The sequence below is a fragment of the Siniperca chuatsi genome, linkage group LG19 (assembly GCF_020085105.1).
Source record: "Siniperca chuatsi isolate FFG_IHB_CAS linkage group LG19, ASM2008510v1, whole genome shotgun sequence".
Taxonomy (NCBI): domain Eukaryota; kingdom Metazoa; phylum Chordata; class Actinopteri; order Centrarchiformes; family Sinipercidae; genus Siniperca; species Siniperca chuatsi.
Genome location: NC_058060.1, coordinates 24,991,214 through 25,018,807, shown reverse-complemented (window position 1 = coordinate 25,018,807; position 27,594 = coordinate 24,991,214). Strand labels below are relative to the sequence as shown.

At 40.4% G+C, this 27,594-nt stretch overlaps 2 protein-coding genes across 6 annotated transcripts in view; both read left to right on the top strand.

The window, feature by feature from the left end:
* Nucleotides 1-27,594, top strand: part of LOC122866462 (protein NLRC3-like) — an 876,731-nt gene that overhangs the window by 707,209 nt on the left and 141,928 nt on the right. The gene's annotated exons all lie outside the window — the stretch shown is intronic.
* On the top strand, nucleotides 5,198-27,586 carry LOC122866468 (coagulation factor XIII A chain-like). Its single transcript, XM_044176183.1, has 18 exons — nucleotides 5,198-5,279; nucleotides 6,797-6,875; nucleotides 6,990-7,086; nucleotides 7,198-7,374; nucleotides 14,086-14,334; nucleotides 15,431-15,540; nucleotides 15,616-15,723; nucleotides 16,912-17,086; nucleotides 17,817-17,955; nucleotides 19,227-19,330; nucleotides 19,413-19,501; nucleotides 21,511-21,664; nucleotides 21,808-21,917; nucleotides 23,490-23,655; nucleotides 23,780-23,934; nucleotides 24,599-24,735; nucleotides 24,825-24,930; nucleotides 26,408-27,586. Exons 2-18 carry the CDS (start codon nucleotides 6,819-6,821, stop codon nucleotides 26,441-26,443), a joined length of 2,169 nt encoding a protein of 722 aa, XP_044032118.1. The 5' UTR covers nucleotides 5,198-5,279; nucleotides 6,797-6,818; the 3' UTR covers nucleotides 26,444-27,586.

The window sequence follows — 27,594 nt, the reverse complement described above, 5'->3', positions numbered from 1 at the left end:
TGTCGTATTGTTGTATTTCTTAGTTCTGCCTGAAGTTTGCTGCTGAGTTCAGAGCGGAGAGTCAGGAAACAGGAAGTGGAGCACTGGTCATTAGCGTGTCAGGATGACCTCGCAGCATGACGGTCGAGGGCAGAGGAAGTTCCTGCAGAAGAAACAGCTTCCCACGCAAAAAATATAAAACTATACAACTCTGTGGTGTTTTTCCAATATCTCAGTAGGTTTTTAATAAAGGGTCAAGAATTTAAGCTCTGAATCATCTGTTTTACACATTATAATATATGGGAAAAAACAGATTCTACACAGTAACCTCAGATAAATGTAGAGTAAAAAGTTGTGAAAAGGTGCACAATAATGAGAAACTGCAGCATCTCAACATTGTACATGAGTACAAAACTTAAATTTTTGTTTGAGAGAAAACGCTGAACGTCCAGAAATCAGACACAGAAAAACATATTTACTCTGAGTCAGATTAGTTTGAATATTTTTTGTCTCACACTTTTTTTTCGGGCAACAAAAGTCTGTCATCAAGTAAAAGCACCAAAAGCAACTGATGAGCACCAGTCAGACCAGACTACATTAACAATCTGAGCTCATTAAAGCTGATTCAGCGGGATCAGGCCGCCAACAAACAAACACAACTTTATCACACACGTTCTTAAAAGTGCAAACACACAAACTAATTACTGAACTCTAAAACATGTGGAAATTCAATATTATATTTGAGAAAAGGCTGCGATAATCATGAAAACTGAATCAATACAGCAAGTTAAACGTGATAAAGATACGCAGCAGGTCGTGTAATAAAGCTTCCAACGATTAATAAAATACAAAACGTAATAAATCTGAAACTCACGACATCAACAAAACATGGTGTTGTTCACTTCCTGTCTCCTACCGTCAGTTAGCGCCAGTTTCCTTTAACCACGACCGCCCTTGTTATTATTGTAACCATGGCGACGACATGGTTCCTCAACCTTAGTTAGTACTGATTTTAACCCAAATCACGACGTTGGTGGTTTGCGCCTAAACTCAACCAAACCTTAACCTCGACAGTTTAAGATCAGAAAACAGTTTTGCGACGGTGAAAACGCTGCGTCGTTCTGGAGGGCGTGGCCAAAGGTTTATACGGCGTGTGTGTGTCATCATTCCTGGGCGCAAACAAAGATGGCAACCGGACAGATAAGCAGGTATCAGTCCTGGTCATCTCTGGTTTGGTGCAGAAACAGAGACTCTTCTTGTTAATCTGCTCACATTTCTACAAATCTGCACATCAACATGACACCGTAACTCAACCTTACCTTTCATACTTCATAACTCTATTACTGCTGTGCAATATCCTCCGTCTCATTATAACCTTAACAAGCTACACTTAACTTGACAGTTCATGCACCATTACTTTATACCGTATTATTATCATCAACCGGTAAACCCACTTTGTACTTCACACTTATTTTATTTTATACTTATACCCACCTGGTACTTAATTTATTTTCTGACCTGTTTTATAGTGTATTATATTTGATTTGCTCAGTGCTTCTCTTCCTGTGTGCACTGACGTGACAGTGAGCTGCTGTAACAAAAGAGTTTCCCCTCGGGGATCAATAAAGTATTTCTGATTCTGATTCTGATAACTCTGATATGTCATGAACCCGGCATAACAGCAAGCCACCTTGACAGAGCTGACCTTTGAAGGGACGGAAAGCTCGGGAAACTCCCGTAATTAAATAACTTTATTATTAAAACACGGAATCAAGTTTTGGATGTTTGTTGCCAGTTTGTTCCCAGAAACCCATCTATCACCGCAACCTGGCAACCCACACCCCGATCTAAGGGCCGTGTGCGCAGCTGCTCTCTCTCCAGCTAAGTTACGTTAGCTGTTCAAAATGTCAGGGCACGCCGAAGTTAAAACCCCGTATTTTGAAACTAACATGTTGGTAGGTATGCACTCTAAAACCAAATATTTCACAAAGAAGTTTCACTGTACCAGGCTTTTACTCGTCTTGCTGTTGCCATGGTAGCAGCGGTAAGCGTTAATGTCTGGAAGGTCGCGGTTCGAAACCCAAAGTTAGTAAGAAGCCAAATCTGTGATCTTTTCTGCTGGAGTCTACTTAGATTCTCTCTTTATTCTTAATCCTTAATCCTTTTCTCTTCTGTCGTATTGTTGTATTTCTTAGTTCTGCCTGAAGTTTGCGGAGGAGTTCAGAGCGGAGAGTCAGGAAACAGGAAGTGGAGCACTGGTCATTAGCGTGTCAGGATGACCTCGCAGCATGACGGTCGAGGGCAGAGGAAGTTCCTGCAGAAGAAACAGCTTCCCACGCAAAAAATATAAAACTGTACAACTCTGTGGTGTTTTTCCAATATCTCAGTAGGTTTTTAATAAAGGGTCAAGAATTTAAGCTCTGAATCATCTGTTTTACACATTATAATATATGGAAAAAAACAGATTCTACACAGTAACCTCAGATAAATGTAGAGTAAAAAGTTGTGAAAAGGTGCACAATAATGAGAAACTGCAGCATCTCAACATTGTACATGAGTACAAAACCTACACAGAAAAACATATTTACTCTCAGTCAGATTAGTTTGAATATTTTTTGCCTCACACTTTTTTTTCGGGCAACAAAAGTCTGTCATCAAGTAAAAGCACCAAAAGCAACTGATGAGCACCAGTCAGACCAGACTACATTAACAATCTGAGCTCATTAAAGCTGATTCAGCGGGATCAGGCCGCCAACAAACAAACACACACGTTCTTAAAAGTGCAAACACACAAACTAATTACTGAACTCTAAAACGTGTGTAAATTCAAGCTTTTGCAGATGATTATATTTGAGAAAAGGCTGCGATAATCATGAAAACTGAATCAATGCAGCAAGTTAAACGTGATAAAGATACGCAGCAGGTCGTGTAATAAAGCTTCCAACGATTAATAAAATACAAAACGTAATAAATCTGAAACTCACGACATCAACAAAACATGGTGTTGTTCACTTCCTGTCTCCTACCGTCAGTTAGCGCCAGTTTCCTTTAACCACGACCGCCCTTGTTATTATTGTAACCATGGCGACGACATGGTTCCTCAACCTTAGTTAGTACTGATTTTAACCCAAATCACGACGTTGGTGGTTTGCGCCTAAACTCAACCAAACCTTAACCTCGACAGTTTAAGATCAGAAAACAGTTTTGCGACGGTGAAAACGCTGCGTCGTTCTGGAGGGCGTGGCCAAAGGTTTATACGGCGTGTGTGTGTCATCATTCCTGGACGCAAACAAAGATGGCAACCGGACAGATAAGCAGGTATCAGTCCTGGTCATCTCTGGTTTGGTGCAGAAACAGAGACTCTTCTTGTTAATCTGCTCACATTTCTACAAATCTGCACATCAACATGACACCGTAACTCAACCTTACCTTTCATACTTCATTTTTGACTTCTTTTACTTCACTTATAATTTAGTAAATATGTATAAAATGTCTTTTAGTTACTTTGGTGGCTTAATTCACATCTATAATCCATAATTTATTACTTGATTATACTTTGTATAAATATCTGACTGTGCAAAGTAACTAGTAACTAAAGCTATCACAATAAATGTAGCGGAGTGAAAAGTATATATTTGCCCCCAAAATGTAGACAAGTAGAAGTTTAAAGTAGCATAAAATGCAAATGAAGTACCTCACAGTTGTACAGAACTTGAGTAAATGTACTTAGTTACTAAAAATGTAAGCTGCTGTGTTTTACTGTCACATCGTCAGAAAACGTACGAACTGAAACGTCACTTGTTTTTTAATAAAATGCACCGACAGTGGGTCATTTTTCCAGAACTGGTCAAACGAACTGGTGAGTGTCAGTAAACCAACTCCAGTTCATCTTTAATGTCACTGTTGATCAGTAACAGGTCAGCGTTTCCTCACCAGTCTGACCAGTACAGTTTGTTTGGGTCAAGGTCACCGGCACACACACTTCCCCGTTCTGATGGTGTGTGTGTGTGTGTGTGTTCATTTTACTAGTTTCAGGATCAATCACTTGATTTATATCTTTAAAAGTCAGATTATTCAGCGTGATTGTGTCTCTGCAGCAAACGATGTTCCAGTTTTGTCCCAAACTGAGGTTTTTCTTTTCATTAACGATGTTATTTCCTAAACAATGGACCCAAAGACTCACACGAAGTGATGTCAGCGCTCATATCTGTTAAATATTATTTTAGAAAAGATCATATTTAACTTCTCACAGTCTATGAGAACTGATGAAACTGAATTACAGAAGATCAGGAAAATAACAGAGTACATTTACTCAAATAATTGTATTTGTACAATTTTGACTTGAAAATACTTCCATTTTGTTCTACTTTACTACATTTCAGAGGCAAATATTGAACTTTTTACTCCACAACATTTATTTGACACTTATAGTTACCTTTTACATAAAAAAACAACAACAAACAATAACAATAAGCTTATATGATATAATGCAGTATTACACTACTAATATACCCAGTAGTATACGAAGTATCTAAAATTGGCTCCACATTGACGAACTACAACATTAAAATACTCGTAAATACTAAAATACTACTAGTAGTAAACAGAATATAATATTCTATAATAATATAACACTGTGAAAGGAGCCGCTCTGCATACTGAGGACTTTTACTTTTGATACTTTCACTGCATTTTGCTCAAACTACTTGTGTACTTTTACTTCAGTAACATTTTGAATTGAGGACGTTTACTTGTAACGGAGTATTTTTAGACTGTGGTATTTCTACTTTGACTTAAGTAAAGGATCCGAGTGCTTCCTCCAGCGCTGTCAATGACAAATAAAGCATAAAATGACACGTTTAGTTTTACGCGATTGTAAATATTTGTTGTAGCTCTGAAAATATTTTTGTTAATTGTTTTAAACTTTTGTGAAATCCTCAAAATGTCTTTTTTATAAAAACAAAACTTTTATGCACAAATATGTTTAAAAAACACACTATTTTATTTACTTCTCTGAGTTCTACTTTTTATTATTATCATTTGTCGTCACTGCAGTGATACTAATGCAGTAAACACACACATGACCACATAATGTCCTGCAGATGCAGTGTATATACATATAAGCAGTGTGTGTGTGTGTGTGCGTGCGTGCGTGTGTGTGTGTGTGTGCATGTGTGTGTGTGTGTGTGTAAAAAGGGGAAGCAGTGAGTGTATATAAACTGATGTAGAAGTTGATCTGATCATCATCTGATCTGATCATCAGAGACTCGACAGGCAAACTTTTTTCCTTCATCTGAGTGGTGAGACACACACACACACACACACACACACACACACACACACACACACCATGGTTATTATAGTTTTGCATTTTTCATTAGTTTTTATTTTTATTTCGTTTTGACTTTTTGTTTTCAATTTCAGTTTAGTTTGAATTAGTTTTTAAAGCGTTTCTTTTAGTTTTAGATTCTCTGTTTTGAAAATGCTTAGTTTTAGTTCAGTTTTTATTAGTTTTAGTTTTTATTTAGTTTATTTTAAGCGTTGCGTGTTAAAAATAAAGCATCATACTACAGTACAGTACGTTCGTACTGCCTGGCCTGGATCTAACGTTGGCTTCCCTGTCGGGGGAGGGGCGCTCTCCTTTACCTTGTTAAGCTAAGCTAAGTTAGCCTTCTTGTGCGATTTAAAAAAATTACTTTCAGATTCGCCGGATTTATCCCCTCCTCATCATTTCACATATTTGATCACCTTCCACCGCTACAAGGCAGTTGCTTTTATCTGTAACAGTCGTATTCAAAGGAATCTCAAATGGGACTCTCCTGACTTTCTCCGCCATGATGCCAGCCGTGGCGTGGACAGATTGGCAACACGTCACGGACCGTGCGGCGCCAACAGTTGGCGTAAAACTGGCACAGCTAAAAAAAAGTAGAAGATAGATTTCATATCCACCTGAGATATTAGGCTTCTGTGTGAAATAAAGTGACAAAGACGAAAACTTAGCACATTTTCTCAATAATTTTAGTTTGTTTTAGTTAGTTTTGTAAACACACAATACAGTTTCAGTTAGTTGTCGTTTTTATTTTTATTTCAGTTAGCGAAAATGTTTTTTCACATTTAGTTTTCGTTATTTTTTCGTTAACGATAATAAACTTGAAACACACACACTTACTGTATGTGCAATTTCCTGGAAATGCACAGATTAATGTGTTAATTCTTAAAGTATATATATATTTCTTTTCAGCTGCACATTTGACATTTTTTCAGCTCGATACACGTCACAAAGTATCTAACATGTAATCCGAAATTTACTTGTTTCTTCACATTTGTTCTAATATAATTCCTAAATGGGAAACATGTGACAAAACAGATTATTTCATATAACATTTACAAAACAAACAATTTTCTCACATTTAGCAAAAAACACGAAAACAAACAATGCAATGAACTTTAATTACTTTGTGATCCCTTTGACCACTTTTGTATATTATAGTAAATTAGAACATTCAAGCATTTCTGAACATTTCTTCATAATAAATGTTGTAATCAATAGCGTTTGACGTAGTTTTTGGAAATTTGTATTTTTATTTCTTGTTATAATATTCTTGAATATTTCTATATTCCTACAGAGTTACAGTGTCTCTCTGGTGTTTTATGATGACATTTTAGTATCTAATGGACATTTTACATCCATGTTCTTATTATATTATATTTTCTCTCTTTATATTTATATTTTTCCTTTGTTTTGTGTGCGTTTTCATTGACGTGTGGAAGGTTTTTGTGGTTAAATATTTTTTCTCTTTCTGTCCCGTGACCTCAGCGTAACCTCTGACTTTTCGACCATGATGTCTCTTTCAACCTACGAATCAAACCAGTACAGGGGGCGCTACAGTATGCCGGTACAACCGACAACAAAAACATTACAATTTACAAAAAAATACATTATATTTTACTATATCAGGGCATTATCAATTACTCTTTGATTTTTTATCTATGTTTTTTATGATCTTTAGGTGCCGACCTCCAACCTTTTGATTATTGAAAATGATTTTCCGGAATTTCAACCTTTTGAAGAAGAGGCCACGCCCAGAGGATATGCACCTGGGGTTGGTAAGACCCGTTTAATTTATTTGTTATCTGTGTCCAGATATCAAACGTTATCTGATTAATGATCAATAGCATGAAAACACGGTGTGCTCTCCCTTCATTCCTCCCTCTCAGCATCTCTGTCGGTGCAGAACATCGACATGTGTCTGCAGATAAACAAATCAAAGCACTACACGACCGCCTACGACACCCAAAACCTGGTGGTCCGTCGCGGTCAGGAATTCGTCATCCAAGTCACCTTCAGCCGCCAGCCGACCCCAGCAGACAACTTCCAGCTCGAGTTCCTGATTGGTGAGTTTGAATTCTGATCTTATCTCCCATTGGCTGGTGTTACGCAGACTTGACAGCTTCAGTCAGAATTTTGAGATCTTAGGTTCAACTTTTATTGGTTCGTGACTGGCTTGTTTGAATCAGATCTCTCTCTAATTGGTTGACAAGAGGTCTTGTCTCTGTGTGGTTGAGTTTGTCCGTGACTTTCTCTTGGTTTGGGATATTCTGAATTGAATCCTGGTTGAATAATAATAAACAAACAAGATACAGTGAGTCATTTTTAGAGGTGTTTGTATATTTTTTTTAACTTTGGACAGAACCAGGCTAATAATTTACCCCTGCTTCCAGTCTTTATGCTAAGCTAGCCTAACCACATTTTGGCTGCAGCTGCAAATGAAACTGATATAAAAAGCAAATTTATATATACATTTCCCAAAATGTTGAACTATTCCTCTAGCTGTCCATAATATAAGATAGATATCTACTGCTGTACTGGACAACAACATTTTAGCATCTTGTAATTTAATATCATTTAATATATCTTGTAATTTGTAGTAACTGTACAATGAATTTTATGTTAGCATGACATGAGATCAATATCCATCTCAACATCTAATCATCTTTAAATTTTAATTTATTGGATATTGCTCTAAATCAGTATTTTTAATACTTACTTTATTGACAGAGTTACCTTAATATTCAATTTGGGCCCTAGAGTGTCCAGTGATTGTTAATATTGTTAATTGGACAGGGATCAGGATGAGGATCGGGATAGGGATCAGGATGGGGATCAGGATAGGAATAAGGATGAGGATCGGGACAAGAATAAGAATGAGGATCAGGATAGGGATCAGGATGGGGATCAGGATAGGGATCAGGATGAGGATCGGGATAGGGATCAGGATGAGGATCGGGATAGGAATAAGAATGAGCATCAGAATAGGGATCAGGATGAGGATCAGGATAGGGATCAGGATGAGGATTGGGATAGGGATCTGGATGAGGATCAGAATAGGGATCAGGATGAGGATCGGGATAAGGATCAGGATGAGGATCGGGATAGGAATATGGATAAGGATTAGGATAGGATAGGGATAGGGATCAGGATTGGGATAGGGATAAGGATAAGGATGAGGATCAGGAAAGGGATCAGGATGAGGATCAGGATAGGGATAAGGATGAGGATCGGGATAGGAATAAGGATGAGGATCGGGATAGGAATAAGAATGAGGATCGGGATAGGGATCAGGATGAGGATCGGGATAGGAATGAGAATGAGGATCAGGATAGGGATCAGGATGAGGATCGGGATAGGAATAAGAATGGGGATCAGGATAGGGATCAGGATGAGGATCGGGATAGGGATCTGGATGAGGATCAGAATAGGGATCAGGATGAGGATCGGGATAAGGATCAGGATGAGGATCGGGATAAGGATCAAGATGAGGATTGGGATAGGAATATGGATAAGGATTAGGATAGGGATAGGGATCAGGATTGGGATAGGATAAGAGGATAAGAGATGAGGATCAGGAAAGGAGATCAGGATGAGAGATCAGAGATAGGGATAAGATGAGGATCGATAGAATAAGATGAGGATCGGGAATAAGAATGAGGATCAGAATAGGATCAGGATGAGGATCGGGATAGGAATGAGAATGAGGATCAGGATAGGGATCAGGATGAGGATCGGGATAGGAATAAGAATGAGGATCAGGATAGGGATCAGGATGAGGATCGGGATAGGAATGAGAATGGGGATCGGGATAGGGATCAGAATGAGGATAGGGATGAGGATTAGGATCAGGAAAGGGATCAGGATGAGGATCGGGATAGGGATAAGGATTAGGATCGGGATAGGGATCAGGATGAGGATCGGGATAGGGATCAGGATAGGGTGTTACATGGCTAGGTTCGAATTTATAGTTTGTGTGATCAGCCATTACAATCAAAAGGAATATACTGTAACATAATATAATATAATATTAATAATCTCTTCTTTTCCCCACTTTATTTGATCTGATCTCATTTAATTCACATTTTCCCAGTAAACTGAACAGCTTCAGTCTGTTTCATTGACACATACGGGGGGATGTGGTTTCTGCTATGGAGCGCGCTCAGTGGCCGCAGTTCGGCCCACCTGAGACTAACAGTTAAAGCTCCCTCGTTAACCAATTAGCTGATGAAAAGACGTTTGTTAACAGCCGTCTATGAACAATTAGATGACTGTCAGTTCATTAGGCAGCCTCACATTCATTTGGCTGGCTAATTAGTACACACACTCCCCCATGGGTCTGTCATTAGCACACACACACACACACACTGACAGCTGTTCACTGACATCTCTGGCCTCAGCTCAATACCCCATACCATACAATTACAGTTACATTTATCTTTTTATGAATGATTTAAAACAGGGGATGCAGTAGTCTACAATACAGGGAGTTTTCTCTCCCTGTCTCCTCTCCTCTCCTCACCTTGTCTCCTCTCCTCTCCTTGTCTCCTCTCCTCTCCTCACCTTGTCTCATCTCCTCACCTTGTTTCCTCTCCTCTCCTCTTCTTGTTTCCTCTCTCTCTCTCTCTTCTCCTTGTCTCCTCTCCTCTCCTCTCCTTGTCTCCTCTCCTCTCCTCTCCTTGTTTCCTCTCCTCTCCTCTCCTTGTCTCCTCTCCTCTCCTCACCTTGTTTCCTCTCCCTCTCCTCTTCTTGTTTCCTCTCCTCTCTCTCTTCTTGTTTCCTCTCCTCTCCTCTCCTTGTCTCCTCTCCTCTCCTCTCTTTGTTCCCTCTCCTCTCCTCTCCTTGTTTCTCTCCTCTCTCTTCTTGTCTCCTCTCCTCCTCTTGTCTCCTCTCCTCTCCTCTCCTTTGTCTCCTCTCCTCTCCTCTTCTTGTCTCCTCTCCTCTCCTCTCTTGTCTCCTCTCTCCTCTCTCACCTTGTCTCCTCTCCTCTCTCTCTCCTTGTCTCCTCTCCTCTCCTCTCCTCTCTTGTCTCCTCTCCTCTCTCTCTTGTTCTCCTCTCCTCTCCTCTCTTGTCTCCTCTCCTCTCCTCTTCTTGTCTCCTCTCCTCTCCTCTTCTTGTCCTCTCCTCTCCTCTTCTTGTCTCCTCTCCTCTCCTTGTCTCCTCTCTCTCTCCTCTCCTCTCCTCTTCTCTCCTCTCCTCTCCTCTCTTGTCTCCTCTCCTCTCTCTCTCCTTGTCTCCTCTCCTCTCCTCTCCTTGTTTCCTCTCCTCTCCTCTCCTTGTCTCCTCTCCTCTCCTCTTCTTGTCTCCTCTCCTCTCCTCTCCTTGTCTCCTCTCCTCTCCTCACCTTGTTTCCTCTCCTCTCCTCTTCTTGTTTCCTCTCCTCTCCTCTTCTTGTCTCCTCTCCTCTCCTCTCCTCTCCTTGTCTCCTCTCCTCTCCTCACCTTGTTTCCTCTCCTCTCCTCTCCTTGTCTCCTCTCCTCTCCTCTCCTTGTCTCCTCTCCTCTCCTCTCCTCTCTCCTTGTCTCCTCTCCTCTCCTCTCCTTGTCTCCTCTCCTCTCCTCTCCTTGTCTCCTCTCCTCTCCTCTCCTTGTCTCCTCTCCTCTCCTCTTCTTGTCTCCTCTCCTCTCCTCTTCTTGTTTCCTCTCCTCTCCTCTCCTTGTCTCCTCTCCTCTTCTCTGCTTGTTTCCTCTCCTTGTTTCCTCTCCTCTTCTTGTCTCCTCTCCTCTCCTCTCCTCACCTTGTTTCCTCTCCTCTCCTCACCTTGTTTCCTCTCCTCACCTTGTTTCCTCTCCTCACCTTGTCTCCTCTCCTCTCCTCACCTTGTTTCTTCTCCCCACCTTGTTTCCTCTCCTTGTTTCCTCTCCTCACCTTGTTTCCTCTCCTCACCTTGTTTCCTCTCCTCTCCTCACCTTGTGTCCTCTCCTCTCCTCACCTTGTCTCCTCTCCTCACCTTGTTTCCTCTCCTCTCCTCTTCTTGTCTCCTCTCCTCTCCTCACCTCTCCTCTCTCTCCTCTTGTCTCTCTCTCTCACCTTGTTTCCTCTCCTCTCTCTTTGTTTCCTCTCCTCTCCCTCACCTTGTCTCCTCTCCTCTCCTCTCCTCTCCTCACCTTGTTTCCTCTCCTCTCCTCTCCTTGTCTCCTCTCCTCTCCTCTTCTTGTCTCCTCTCCTCTCCTCTCCTTGTCTCCTCTCCTCTCCTCTCCTTGTCTCCTCTCCTCTCCTCTCCTCTCCTGTCCTCTCTCTCTCCTCTCCTCTCCTTGTCTCCTCTCCTCTCTCCTCTCCTTTCTCTCTCCTCTCCTCTCCTCTCCTTGTCTCCTCTCCTCTCCTTGTCTCCTCTCCTCTCCTCTCCTCCTCTCCTCCTCTCCTCTCTCTCCTCTCTCTCTCTCCTCTCCTCTCTTCCTGTCTCCTCTCCTCTCTCTCTTCCTTGTCTCCTCTCCTCTCTCTCTCTCTTGTCTCCTCTCCTCTCCTCTTCTTGTTTCCTCTCCTCTCCTCTCCTTGTCTCCTCTCCCTCTCTCTCTTGTCTCCTCTCCTCTCCTCTGTTGTTTCCTCTCCTCTCCTCCTCTTATCTCCTCTCCTCTCCTCTCCTTGTCTCCTCTCCTCACCTTGTCTCCTCTCCTTGTCTCCTCTCCTTGTCTCCTCTCCTCTCCTCACCTTGTTTCCTCTCCTCTCCTCACCTTGTTTCCTCTCCTCTCCTCACCTTGTTTCCTCTCCTCTCCTCACCTTGTTTCCTCTCCTCTCCTTGTTTCCTCTCCTTGTCTCCTCTCCTCACCTGTCTCCTCCTCTCCTCTCCTCACCTTGTTTCCTCTCCTCTCCTTGTTTCCTCTCCTCTCCTCACCTTGTTTCCTCTCCTCTCTCCTTGTTTCCTCTCCTCTCCTCTCCCTTGTGTCCTCTCCTCTCCTCACCTTGTCTCCTCTCCTCACCTTGTTTCCTCTCCTCACCTTGTTTCCTCTCCTTGTCTCCTCTCCTCTTCTCGTGAGAGGAGTTCTTGTCGTGTACTGACAAGAACCAGGAAAAGAGATCATATCTCTCCAATATTAGCTTCTCTGCATTGGCTCCCTGTAAAATTTAGAATAGAATTTAAAATCCTTCTTTCACCTACAAAGCTCTTAATGGTCTGGCACCATCGTATCTTAAAGATCTCATAATACCTTATTAGCAGACTAGATCACTGCACTCCCAGGATGCAGGGTTACCTGTGGTTCCTAGAGTCTCCAAAAGTAGACCGGGAGCCAGAGCCTTCAGTTATCAAGCTCCTCTCCTGTGGAACCAGGTCCCAGTTTGGGTTCAGGAGGCAGACCCCATCTCCACATTTAAGATCAGGCTTAAGACTTTCCTCTTTAATAAAGCTTATAGTTAGGGCTGGCTCAGGTGAGTCCTGAACCATCCCTTAGTTATTCTGCTATAGGCCTAGACTGCCGGGAGACTTCCCATGATGCACCTCTCTCCTCTCTCCTCCTCTCCCTCTCCGTCTGTATGCATTTTTATCCCATTACTGCATGTTACTAACTCGACTAACTAACTAACTAACTTACTAACTTCTCTCTCCCGTGGTTTTGTGCTTTCTCGTTTCTCTCTTCTCTCCTTCTGTCGCTTTCAGCAGGTATTTCTGCCTCCGGAGCTGCAGAGTCTGGATCTGTGGTTGTGGGCCACCTGCTGCCCCCATGTTCCTGCTCAACAACCTGCTACTATAGTTGTTGTTATTGGCTCTTTTACTAATACTGTCATTATTATTCCTATTATTATTAATTTATTAATATTACCACTACAATTACAATATTACTATTTTTTTTTATTTTAGATGGTATTTGCATTGTGCCTCCCTCTCCCCCAAAACCTCTCTCTCTCTCTCTTTCTGCCTCTTAAAGGAGGTTTTTCCTTGCCACTGTGCTTGCTCAAGACCTGAAAAGTGCAATGAGATAACTTCTGTTATGAACTGGCGCAATATAAATAAAACTGAATTTAATTGAATTCTCTCCTTGTTTCCTCTCCTTGTTTCCTCTCCTTGTTTCCTCTCCTCTCCTTGTCTCCTCTCCTCTCCTCTCCTTGTTTCCTCTCCTCTCCTTGTTTCCTCTCCTTGTTTCTCTTCTCTCCTGGTTTCCTCTCCTTGTTTCCTCTCCTCTCCTCTTCTCTTGGTTTCTCTCCTTGTTTCCTCTCCTTGTTTTCCTCTCTCTCTCTTCTCTCCTGGTTTCCTCTCCTTGTCTCTCTCCTTGTTTCCTCTCCTAAGGTCTCCTCTCCTCTCCTCTCCTTGCTCTCTCCTCCTCTCTTGTTTCTCTCCTTGTTCCTCCTCTCTTCCTTGTTTCTTCTCCTTGAACTCTCCTTGTTTCCTCTCCTCTCCTCTCTCTCTCTCCTGGTTTCTCTCCTTGTTTCCTCTCCTTGTTTCCTCTCCTCTCCTCTTCTCTCTCCTGGTTTCCTCTCCTTGTTTCCTCTCCTTGTTTCCTCTCTCTCCTCTCTCCCTCCTCCTCTGTTTCCTCTCCTTGTTTCCTCTCCTCTCCTCTCCTTGTTTCTTCTCCTTGTTTCCTCTCCTTGTTTCCTCTCCTCTCCTCTTCTCTCCTGGTTTCCTCTCCTTGTTTCCTCTCCTTGTTTCCTCTCCTCTCCTCTTCTCTCCTGGTTTCCTCTCCTTGTTTCCTCTCCTTGTTTCCTCTCCTTGTCTCCTCTCCTCTCCTTGTTTCTCTCCTCTCCTTGTTTCCTCTCCTCTCCTCTCCTTGTTTCCTCTCCTCTCCTCTGCTTGTTTCCTCCCCTCTCCTCTCCATGACTAATCCTCCTCCTCTTCCTCCACCAGGCTCCGACCCTTCACCCAGTAAGGGCTCTCTGGTGGCGGTGACCTTCGGTTCCCGTAATGGTGGTCAGTGGTCGGGGAAGATTCTAGAGACACGGGGTAACACGTTGATGCTGGGCATCAAGCCAAACGCGACCGCCATTGTGGGGAAGTATCGTACCTACGTGGCCATCATGGCAGACGGCGGCGTGCAGCGAACCAAGAGGGACGCCAACACTGACATGTACCTGCTGTTCAACGCCTGGTGTCCAGGTACGAACTCTTCTACTGACCTTTAACTTCCTCCTAGTGGCTGAGAGAAGGTGTTTCTGTGCTGTCAGTTAGAGAAAGGTCTTTTAGGATTTTTCAAATAATTTTGTTCTTTTAGTTTTAGTTTAATTTTAATAATAATTTTAGTTATTCGTGGAGTTCTAGGAAAACTTCCAGGAAAGTTTTTATGTCACATGATTTGTCAGATGATTTCAAAGAATTTTCATGGAGCGTTTTTGTATCAATTAACAGTAATGAGCGATGGATTTCACAGCGGATCTACTGTCCTGCAGTGTAAATTCTGTTTGAAAGAGTTTTGTTTCATAAGTAAAACTTCAAAGGAGAATTTATGTGTCCTATAGTCTCATTTTAAGGATTTTTCAGAGAATTTAATAAGCTTAGTGAGCTGAGTTTTAGTGTCTTTCTGAAAAAGTGTTTTGGCTTCAAAGGAAGTTTTACAGTAATCTGTAGTCCTTCACTGTATTTGTAGAAAAGCATGTAAATGTGCATGATGTTTCAAATAATTTGACATTTTGTGTTAATGGAGAGTTTTAGTTTAATTTCATGTTTCAGGGAATTTATTAAGGGCTGATTTTAAAGTGTTTTTACTGCCCCAGACATTTTAATGAGATTAATGAAGAGAAAAAATGGTTACTAGGGACAATGCACATTAATCAAAATTTGAGTTTACATGAAGTTTCAATTATTTTGTTTCATTTTTTAGATGAGCTAATTTTGTTTATTTAAGGACAATGCTAGATTAATCAACATTAGAGTTTACACGCCAATGTAAATGTAAATACTGTTAATGAGCTAATGTTTTTTAAGTATTTATTTTTGTAGACTTCAATCATAATGTGATTAAATTTGTTTTAAAGAAAGTTTTAGTGTCCTGAGATGATGTTAATGTCCCACATGTCAAATCTTGTCCTTTTACTGCCTCCTCGTATTCAGTTTTAGTACTGTTGGACATCAAAGGAGAGCTTTTCTGTCCTGTGGTCTCACTGTTGTTTAGATAAATTTAGTCTTGTAGGAATTTGAAGAAGATTTAAGGAGTTGTACTCTCTGTCTGACCATCTGTCTGTCTCTCTCTTTGCAGACGACGCTGTGTTTCTTTCTGATGAAGCACAACGGAGGGAGTACGTCCTGAACGACACTGGTGTGATCTATCAGAATTCTGCGTCACAACGCAGCTGGATGTATGGACAGGTACACACGAATATTCAAACACATCATAACAAATCTTAAAGAATGAACTTAAAGTTAATGTATTATCTCCTGCAGTTTGAGCGTGGTATTTTGGACGCCTGTATTTACATCTTGGATGCATCTCAGATGCCAATCTACAACCGAGGCAATGTCATCAACCTGGTCAGGATAGGCTCTGCCATGGTGAGAATATAGAGGGGAAAAACTAATTAATCTGCTTGACTTTAATATAACAGTGTCCAGTTAGTCTTATTGATGAGTTCATGTATCTATACAGAGCTTGGTATTTAGTACTCTCACAATTAACCCCAAAAATGCTGCTGTTGTTATTCTTGCCTACTTGAGTGTATTTTCAAACCTCCCATCTCCAAAACGCTGCACTTTTTCAACATGTGGCTGATTTATCTAAATGCTAAAAGACAGTTACAGTAAAGGTCAGGCAAGACAAAAAATGTACATTTTGCATTTTTAGCTAAGCTAGCTTCATCCATCAGTCCAGCGTTTTGGTCCAGAGTGAAATATCTCAACAGTTATAGGATATCAAAACAATGACATGTTACTATGCTAAGTGTATGCATTTTACCATGCTAACATAAGCATATTAGCATTGTAACTTACTAAACATTACACCATGCACAAGCTTGCAAAATGATCATGCTAACAGTTTTTGTTTGTGTTTTTTGTTACCAGGCTAGCATGATAAAATAAACCAATATGCTAAACATTATATCCTAAATGTTTGCATGTTTACATGTTAACTAATGTCAATGTTGACATTCAAACTTTAACATGTTCTCATGCTATCAAATCTATCAGCATGGTAACATCCATTTTTTAACCTGCATGTTAACATGCTAACTGGAATATGCTAACATTAGCTCAAAGCACTGCTGAGCCTAAGTGGTACAGCGTAGACCTATACGTATATGATTAAGGGCTCATATACGTGATGATATACAATATCTTGCAACCACTAAATGATTAACAGGACAGGAAAGCAGAAACTATTTCCTTTTTATACTTTGTGAATTACTGGTTACTTATTCATCCCTCTAAAAATTATTAAAATAAAACAATCTGACAAGCCGTCATAAGGCCACTTAGCTTTGTTTTAAGAGGTCAAATGCCAAAGAGGTTGGGAAACACTGGCTTAGACTGACAAACTGAGCCTGACAAGCTGAGTCTGAGATGTCCAAAAATGCCCACCATGCAGGATACAGGAGGATAAACTCTTTTGATTTAGGTAATAACATGACCTTTCATGGCGCCACCTTTAAAAAATTTGTCCCACTCACAAATCTAAGCCACAAAGCTGTCTCTCCGGAGTTTAGGACAAATGACAGTCTCAACCACTCTCCTCTCTTCCCTTAGATTAACACTCAGGACGATAATGGCGTGTTGGTTGGGAATTGGAGTGACGACTACTCCTTGGGCACAGCGCCGACAGCTTGGACGGGCAGCGCCAAGATCCTGCTGCAGTACGCCAACAGTGGAGTCTCCGTCTGTTTCGCCCAGTGCTGGGTGTATGCTGGAGTCTTCAACACCTGTAAGAGTGTGCACTGTTACCATGTTACACTTTTAAAATGATGGTTTCATGTCAGGGCTTTCACATAACGTCAAGCATGGATGGATTAATGAATAGGCCTACCGGGCACAGGCCCAGGGGTTGATTTTGCAACCACAAAGAGACCCAATACAACTACAAAGAGACACAAAGTGACCAAAAATTGCTGCAAAAATGATCACAAAGAGATGCAAAACTACCACAAAGAGACACTAAACAACTACAAAGAGACACAAATGACCATAAAAAGACACAGAGACACAAAACGACTACAAGATGACGCAAAGTGATTTCAGAGAGTCTCAAAATGACCACAGAGACGCAAATGACAACAAAAAGACACTCAAAACGACTGCAAAGAGACTGATCATACGTTTTTTTTTGTTTAAAATCTTAATCTGAAAAGTAACAAGTAACTACAGCTGTTAAATAAATGTAGTGGAGTAAAAAGTGGAGTATTTCCCTTCTACAGAAGTAGAATAAGGGATAAAAGTATCTTAAAATTGTACTTAAGCACAGTACTTGAATAAATTACTTTCCACCACTGTCATTTTGTACATAGATGCATTAAAGGCATAATATCACTTTACATTTTTTTTTACATTCGATTTAAAGGGAGCCAAGCCTTGAGTGTGTTTTTTGGAGGGCCAGAAAGTGATATGAAATATCTGATGTTAGTAATGTGGCATTAAAATATTTCATATCCCTGCAGTCCTACGTTGCCTCGGCATCCCGGCGAGGGTCATCACCAACATAAATTCAGCTCACGACAACACAGGCAACCTGAAGACCGACCTCATCTTCTTGACAGATGGCACGCCGGACAGACGCAACACCAGGGACTCCATCTGGTTGGTCCAAATGCCTTCATGTCATGTCATGTCTGTTGCTAGGAGACTGCCGGACCAGAAACTAGGCCGTTAGGATTTTCTTTACTTGCCCTGGCTGGATTTTACAAAGTTATAACTTAAATCAGCTCAGCTCATCATATATGTAGACAAATCTGTGTTGTATACGGAAGACAAGTAGCCTTTACTGCGGTGCGTTGTAAACCCGCGTACACCCCGCTGATCTCTTGCTAGCTTGGTACTACTATGTTTCCTAGCCAGTTATTCATGCTGTTTAACATTAGCTAGCTCCACGCAGCCATAATTATGTCTTAGGAATGTGCAATTTCCATAGAAATAGCATTTTAAATTCTGTGTCTTAATAAAGTCTAAACCCCACCAGAAAGCTAAAGCAAGAGAGTTCTGTTGGTGAGATAGCCAAAGAAGGGTATCTTTGGCTTTAGCTGAAGCTAAATTTACCTACTTTTTCTACCTGTTTCTAATGATGGAAAAGTACGTTTTGATGATCTGACATGTTAGAAATTCAGTTTTTTATACCACATACATAAGGATTTAGCTAAACCCCATGATGGACCCAAAAAAAACACTATGTTAAGTTAAACTAGTCCTGCTAAAAGCTAACTAACCTAGCTTAGCAAAGTAGCAGTAACTGCTGTCTCAGCCTCTGAATCTTGTGGAATTCACCTGTTTTAATGTGGTCATACTACCTTAAAATCACCTAATTAGATGTAGTATATTCTAGATTGATTTATTAGACTCGTCCACTTGTTTAATAAAAGGACAAGTGAGGTGAAAGAACTAGTGTCTTTAAAGAACTCAGTTCTTTAACTTAAGTAAAAGTAGCAACACCACAGCGTGGAGGATAAATTAAACCTCATTTTATCCCACGTTAACCTATAATAGTTGATTATAGTTTGTATTATCAATCTGAATCTGCAAAGTAACGAGTGACTTCTCAAATAAATGTAGTGGAGTAGAAGTATAAAGTAGGCTTAGCAGAAAATGGAAATACTCAAAGTAAAGTACAATTACCTCAAATTTGTACTTCAGTAAAGTACTTTGTTACTTTCCACCACTGGAGGGAACACGTATTTGTAGATTCTGGTTCTTCCCTGCGCCCTTGAGATTGTCCAAAGAGCTCCTTATCTGAATCTTAATCAGCCTGTAAAGGAATAAAACTAGGTAGCCTATTACAACCAATACATGGTTTGGCTAACTAAACGCATGTACAAAAAGCTGTAGCTAGTAACAGTGTTTTCTGTCTCTCTCTGTAGGAACTTCCACTGCTGGAACGAGGTGTACATTGCGCGTGCTGACCTACCGCCTGGCCTCGGAGGATGGCAGGTGGTGGACTCCACGCCCCAGGAGACCAGTGATGGTAGGACAGACAGACAGAACGGACAGATCAACAGACAGGTGGACAGGTGGATGATAGACATGACTCTGTGTTTGGTTTGCAGGATATTATCGCTGTGGTCCAGCCTCAGTCGCTGCCATCAAGGAAGGCCTGCTCTGTCACCCGTTTGACTCTGGATTTGTCTTCGCTGAGGTTAGTTTCAACATTTCTTAACAGTGGTGGAAGAAGTATTGCGTAGAAATACTCTGTTACAAGTAAAAGCCCTGCCTTTAAAATTAAAATAAAAGTAGAAAAAGCATTAAAATATACTAAGTACCAACAGTAAAAGTACTCATTTTGCAGAATGACTCATTTCAGAATATATATTATATTATTGGTTTATGATTATTGATGCATTAATGCGTTCATCAGCCTTTTAAAATGTATTTATATATATTTTATCTATATTACTTTATATACTGCTGGGTAGCTCGTGAACGTCCCCCTGGGATCAATAAAGTCTTAATAATATAATAATATCATCATTTATTTGTTGATTATATTTTGTAGCATTAATCTTAAATTACCAAAATAATGTCGGAAAGTAAAAATACAATATTTGCCTCTGAAATGTAGCGTGGGTAGAAGTATAAAGTAGCAGAAAATACACTCTTGAAACACTCAAGTACAAGTACCTTTAAATTGTACTTTAATACAATGCTTGAGTAAATGTCGCTACTTTCCACCACTGAGAACAATACTAATATTTTTACTGTCTTTTTACATTTGACCTATTTCATGGCAAAGTATAATTATTCAGAGTTTTCTTCTTGTCTGGGTATAAAAGACTGTGGAACAGCATTAGAGCAGCACAGCTCACTCCTCCTCTCGGGTTTTGTTTTTGGAAAACGCGATACTGAGAAAGTAAATGTGTGTGTGTTTGTTCACTGACTCTGAATGAAAACTACTGGCTTCTCAGCTAAAGTGATTTTAAACTGAAGTGACTGGAGGTGGTCAAGACAAAAAAAGGCAAAACGTTCTGAAAGAAGGAGAGTAGAGCTAAAATGATTAGTTGATTAATTGATTAGCGGGTCCCATCCAGAAGTCATTGTCAATTGTGAAAATGGTCTGAGAACTCAGAAATTTAAGCTACTCTGTGTTGCTTAAGCCCCGCCCTCAGGGAGGAGTCTACCTGAGTGTCTGCTGTTTACCTGCCTAGTTTCACCTGAAACTGACCTTCTTTTGTTTCCATGATGGCCCAGTAATCAGTAATCAGGAAACAAAAAAAGGTCAGTTTCAGATGAAACTAGGCAGGTAAACAGCAGACACTCAGGTAGACTCCTCCCTGAGGGCGGGGCTTAAGCAACACAGAGTAGCTTGCATTTCTGAGTTCTCAGACCATTTTCACAATTGAGAATGACTTCCGGATGGGAGCCGAAACGTCTTGATTCTGAAAACAGTGTCCAGACGACTACGACTGAAACCTTTTCTACGATAGACACACTCCTGGACGAATGAGGGACTACACCGTCTTATAAGATCAAGTGTTAAAGTCGTTAATCAGCAAGTTTCCTGCTTCTCAGATCTGAGTACTTTTCTTTGTTTTATATAACTGCTAATAAAAGCTGAATTGATTTGAATAATTTTACAGTTTTAGACAAATCAAGCAATTTGATCAGCATTGTTTACTATTTTCTGACATTTTACAGGCTGAACATTTAGTTGCCTAATCGAAAACATAATTGAGTCATGAAATCTACTTATTTCTTTTTACCTTCCCCCGTACGTCCATTTCCTTTGTTACTCTTCACACATACAAACATTTACAGCACAAAACGTACTTTTCCACCACAAAAACACATACAAACATATTCCTGCTGTTATATTTTATAAATATGTTTAATACAATATTTATTATTGTATGTATTTCTTTTGGTCTGCAGCCCCTGCTGTGTTTATCTTTTGTGTCACCTCTTGTACTTTTAATACTTTACTTAATATTTCGCAACAAAAACAAAGTAAATCACAACTCTTCATCTTCATATTATTTTTTTTAATCTGGTCAAAATAATAAACTCAGCTCAGAGGGAACAGGAATTGTGTTTTAGCTGAGTTTAAATGTTGTTTCGTTTAATATTTTCTCTCCTTTGTAAAGATGAAAATCTAACTTTTGCCTTCCGCGTGATGAATTGTCGTAATCACAGTTTTTTCCTTCCCTCCAGGTGAACAGTGACGTGGTCTTCCACAAGCGGGATCAGTACGGGACTCTGACTCCATACAAGGTGGATAAGACTCTTGTTGGACAGGCTATTTACACCAAGGCCGTGGGCAGCACGTCAGCTGTGGACATCACACACACCTACAAGTACCCTGAAGGTAACACACACACACACACACACACACACACACAGCCACGGCTTCCAAACGACGAGAAGTAACGTGAAGACGAGTTCGTTCGAGCCGGAGGGAGTCGTGAGAAGTCGGAGCCCCGTCTGTCGTGAACTGGTTTCTGTCTGCAGGTAGTGCAGAGGACAACAGGACCATGACCCGGGCGGAGGAGTACGGCTGCGAGAGGGATCACTCTGAGCTGCCTGACGTCCAGCTGTCTGTCGTCATCACAGCTGAACCGGTAACACATCTGTCTACACATCTGTCTCTCAGTACTTACCAGTGGTGGACTGTAACGCAGTACAAGTACTCAAGTACTTAAGCACAAATTAGATGTACTAACCACTTTCTCCACTACATCTTTACTCACGTACTGTACTTGAGGACAAATCTGAGGTACTTGTACTTTACTTGAGTATTTTCTTTTCGTGCTTCTTTCTGCTTCCACTCCGCTGCATCTCAGAGGGAAATACTTCAGTACTTTTATCTTTACTTACTTTACAAATTAAGATTTTTCACACACAAAACACATGAAGAGTTTATAAAATGTGATGTTTTGTTAGAAATTAAACTCCCCAACAGTTTTTACAAGTACTGAAACCATTAATTAGTCGACTGGCAGAAAATTAAGTGGCAACTACTTTGATAACTGATTATTTAAATGTATTGTTAATAGGGCTGCAACTAACTCGATTATTTTCTCAATTAATCAATTAGTTGTTTGGTCCATAAAATGTCGATCAGTGTTTCCCAAAGACGACGTCCTCAAACATGTCCCAAAGATGTTCAGTTTACTGTCCTAGAGGAGGAACGAAACCAGAAGATATTCACATGTAAAGGCTGGAATCAGAGAATTCTGACATTTCTTCTTAAGAAATGACTCAAAACGATTTATTGATTATCAAAATAGCTGGCGATTAAATTAATAGTTGACAACTAATCGATTAATCGACTAATCGTTGCAGCTCTAATTGTTAATAACGTCGAGCTTTGGACACAACAACACGCTGAAGGCGTCACTTTGGGCTCTGGGTCGTCGTGACGGCGTTTCTCACCGTTTTCACGAGTTTCCCAAACCGATCGATCGATCGATCGACGGAGAAAAGAATCGGCAGATGGATCCAGAATGAAAAGCATCATCAGCTGCAGTCCGATACAAACCGGTTCAACATGAGCTCCAGCTCCACCAGCTGCAGCAGCAACATCCTGCTTTACATTAATGCACGAGGAATAATAACCTGATGATAGAATATATAACAGCACAGCAGCCACAGGGACGCTGCACTGCTTTAATGCTTTAAGGGCTTTTTCCTGATCACACTCACACACTTTCACTGCAGCAGAGTATTTTCACAGTGTGTGTTAGTACTTTTACTTAAATAAAGGATCCTTCGATCCATTCATGCATCTGGCCGTTTATTTATGACTTTGAAACTCAAACTTACAACTTCTCAAGTGTGTTGAAATTAAAATGACAGACGCAGCTGTTAACGAGTACCATCCACCAACAGCAGCTGGCACAACGTCCCGCCATCTTGTAAACACTGATCTCCTCTTCTCTATGGATCGTTTAATCCAATCTAACAAAATGTCTACAGAGCAGCTTCCTTCTGTGTCTGAGCAGGAAGCATTCAGGTCACCTGCTCAGAGAGCGACACATAGTCACCGTATGTGACGTTGAGGCACGTGAACTGCGGCCTGTGACGGCAGCTGATACGCCTCCTGTGTCGACACGCCGTAACAGAGCTTTGACCTGCTGTTTGACCTCCGCAACAATGTTCCCAACTCTCCGTCCCTCCGTCCCTCTCTCCAGGTCCAGCTGGGTCAGGACGTGAACCTGGCAGTGGATTTCCAGAACCACGGAGAATTCCCCAAAACGGTCGAAGCTCACCTGTCCGGGTCCGTCATCTTCTACACCGGCGTCACAGCCAGTGACTTCAAAGCTCTGGACTTCACTGTCACCGTGCCGGCCAATCAGAGTGAGCAACATCAGTGGAAACGTCCTGTGTGCATTTGTGGATTTGGAAATAAACTCTGTTACAATTAGGATTTGTGTGTGTGTGTGTGTGTGTGTGTGTGTGTGTGTGTGTGTGTGTGTTGCAGCCGAGCGCGTGATGTTGAAGATCACAGCTGAGGAGTACCTGCCTAACCTGGGCTCTCAGCTCTCCCTGAACTTTGTTGTGACTGGACAGGCTGACGACCAATCAGTGACCGCCATCAAGGTGATCGACCTGCAGGCCCCGGTCCTCACCATGACGGTAAAACGCACACACACACACACACACACACACACACACACTATGGATAATAACTTTAGTGACTTTATGTATATTTATGTGCCCAAAAACTTACCAAAATATTTTGCCTTCAGCTCGTTTCACTCGGCAGGAAATCTATTTAAAGTAAAATATATTTGATAAAAGTTCAGTTCTTTGATGAAAGTTGTTAATCTGTCAATAGTACAATTCCAATAATGTAGTAATATTTATTATTTAAAACACATTTTTAATGCTGAGAAAATATTTTTCTGCTGCAGATTTCAGTTTTCGTCTGTCCCTCCAGATCAGGTTTTGTGTACGTTGTAGGTTTTAGAGAAGTTTGTGAGCAGTTACTCGATTTTAAAAACCAGGAACAAACAAAAAAACAAACAAATTTTTTATATCTGAGCTAAAAAAAATCTAAATTGTTTAAATAAAACACAGAGGTACAAGATTTTACCCGACAGTGAAAGTAAGCTCTACTATTACTGACAATAGAAACACGTAAATACATTTGACTGATACTTTTTTAACCTAACTGAGGTATTTTTACTTTCTAGCAATAATCCTATGTAATACAATTATGAAAAATACAGTATAGCACATTGTGTAGTTGCATAATTATTACAGGCTTCTTCTTCTTCTTCTTCTTCTCTACTTGTAGGTGAGCGGCCAGCCTCAGGTGCAGCAGGAGATGTTTGTGACCGTCTCCTTCACCAACCCCTTCAACTTCCCTCTGGAGAAGGTGAACCTGGCCATGGAGGGAGCTGGACTCATGACCCACAGGACACGTTACTACAGGTACACTCACCTGTGATAACATGTTGACGGACACTGTGTTATTCTGGGTGGAAACCGTGTATTTATGCCACTCTGTGTGTGTGTTTCAGTGTCATTAATCCTCAGGCTTCGATCTCCTGGAAGGAGTCGTTCGTCCCTCGGCTGGATGGACCCCGTCGCCTCTTAGCGGTGATGGACTGCAGCAACCTCCAGCAGGTAACCTTCACAACTTCGTCAGGTCATGTTGCTGTTTTTTAAACTGCCAGGACCATTTCAGCTTAATATCGTGACTTTTAACTGATGAGTCCTGACAAATATTATCAGAAAGTTCGCTGACGTTGGCGATCCCTCCTGGATAAAAACTTTTATGCCACCAACAAAATTTCATAGATATAGGATAGAAATGCATCCAGACAAGATAAACAGTTGTATGCAGCGTAGTTTGCTAAATGTTACATGTAAAACATCAACACACCTATATTTTTGTAATTATTTAACATAATTATTAATATGCTAACGGTATGCATGTTACTGTAATGTGCTAAAGTTAGCATTCAGCTACTAAACCTAATAAACAAAATGTCCACAAATAGAATATAAATTGAAACAGAACATGCACATTGACATGCGCTAATATTAGCATTCACTGTAAAGCACAGTGTTATATACCAAACATTAGCATGCCAGTATTTTCTAATATTTAATAAACTGTAAGCATGTTATTGTTATATGCTAAATTTAGCATTTAGCTCAAAGCACACCTATTAAACCTACCAACATTAGCAAAAATATCTACAAATAGGATAGAAATGCACTTAGCATGTTAACATATCATGCATCTTGACATGCGCTAACCTTTGCATTGACCGCAAAGCACAGCCTGGTTTGCTAAGTATTACTAAACATTAGCATGCCAATATTTTCCAATATTTAAAATGCATACTAATATGCTAACTGTGGGCATGTTACTGTAATGTGCTAAATTCAGCACTCAGGCACAGCTACTAATCCTGCTAAACATTAGCAAAGCTTGCACAAATAGGAGAGGCATATGGGATAGAAATGCAAACACTTAGCATGTTAATGTGTTTGCTAATAGGCTTAATGCTACATATTAACATCCCAAAACTGTTGAGTGTTAACAAACATAACATGCATGTTTACAAAGGTTAGCATTCGCAGTGCACAGCCCAGTCTGCAAAGTGTGACATGCAAAACATTAGCATGCCAACATTTTCTAAAATTTAACATGCTTATTTACATGCTAACTGTAGTCATGCTAGTGTAACATGCTAAATTTAGCACTCAGCTAAGCACAGATGAACCAACTAAAAATTAGCATATTAATATGCCATCTGTGAGCGTGTTAACGTGTTAACTTTTGCTTGATGCTAACATCAGCACAAGACCCAGTAGTTGTTAACATGCTTATCACGTTCTTTCTTTTTTGTCTATATATTGTTGTTGCTTTTTTTTTTTTTTTGCTTATAAGATCATTTTTGTATTTGTTTATATAGCTAATTCAAAATTCAACATTTTAACATGTTAGCATTCAGATCAAATCCAGGTTCTGTCCTGTAAAGGCCACCGTACACCGGGAGACTGAACCCTTTAGATTTGGGTAACAGCAAGACTTTCATTTGAACTGAACCGGTATTAGCACATTCGCTGATGCCCTGTTGTGTTTTTTCAGGTGTGGGGAAGTGTTGACATCGACATCGCGGCCTGAGATGATTGGTTCACAGAGATGTGACCCCGCCCCTTGCCATTTCCACCACGCTTCCAACCAATCACAGAGTCGGCGGAGCCAACAAACTGCACAAACGACTTCGTCGACGATTTGTTTTCTTCTTTAATTTCAGAGTTTTAATGTTTTGCTCCAGGCGATGGAGGTCTGTGTGACGTTTTAAATGAGTTTAGCTAGTTTAGTGAGGAAGCTCAAGGGTTAAAGGTCACAGTAGCCTTAAAACAGATGATACTGGAGAAGAATTAAGAACTTTTGATAGATCTTTGTTAGGCAAATTTAAGAAATTGGAGGATTTTTTTTTAAATTCATACGGTGATCTGAGGTCCGTACAACACATGTAAAATATTTTAGATTCATAAAATCATCGTGAAAACACATTTTCATCAACAGGAAACATAAATAACACGCAAACAGCAAAAACCAAATTCCAGTTTAAACACAGACATCTGGTACGTTTACAAACTATTCTAGTTACTGTTAATGAGTTTCAGATTTAAATTCAGTTTAAACTTTCGCTGTAATCATGTAAGCATGGCCAAAAGTATATGGACACCCAAATATTCCAGCCATGTGATTACAACAGGGGATGTCCACATACTTTTGGCCATATACTGTACAACTGAAACAAGGCAAAAAGCTAAAAAAAATCATTTCCAGTTCAACAATATCTTTTATTTTCCAGTTTTGTTCAACATTATAAATGCAGCAAAACAAAACTAAATTAAAGAGTTTAAAAAGCCGCAGCTGCTCTTAATTAAACAGGAATTAAACTCTACTACTTTTTTAATTTAACGCCGATAACTAAACACAACACTTACAGAGTTTTTAGGCAGCAAACAACAAACTTCAGGTGACAGTTTTTCTCCCAAAATGAATCTTATTAGAAAAAAATGCTCTCAGGTAGTTTCACACCTTCATACGAGCTCATATGAAATATTAATCAATCATAACGCCTTTCAATCAATATTCATGGGGAGCTGACGCTGAGGAGGCTCCTCCGTCTGGATGTCACATCTGTTTCATTTTCGTTTTGGATGATTGTAACACTTTTTCTTTTCTTTGTGCCTTTAATATCTTTATTAATGCCGAACCTTTCCACTAACAATAAAAGCATATTCAAAACCACTGAAGGT

What these genes read in the sequence shown, in the direction of transcription:
- LOC122866468 (XM_044176183.1), top strand. Translation starts at nt 6,819, where the DNA reads ATGATGTCTCTTTCAACCTACGAATCAAACCAGTACAGGGGGCGCTAC. An exon ending in GTTCAACGCCTGGTGTCCAG is followed by an intron (nt 14,335 to 15,430) that starts GTACGAACTCTT and finishes CTCTCTTTGCAG; the next exon opens with ACGACGCTGTGTTTCTTTCT. An exon ending in CACAGGACACGTTACTACAG is followed by an intron (nt 24,736 to 24,824) that starts GTACACTCACCT and finishes TGTGTGTTTCAG; the next exon opens with TGTCATTAATCCTCAGGCTT.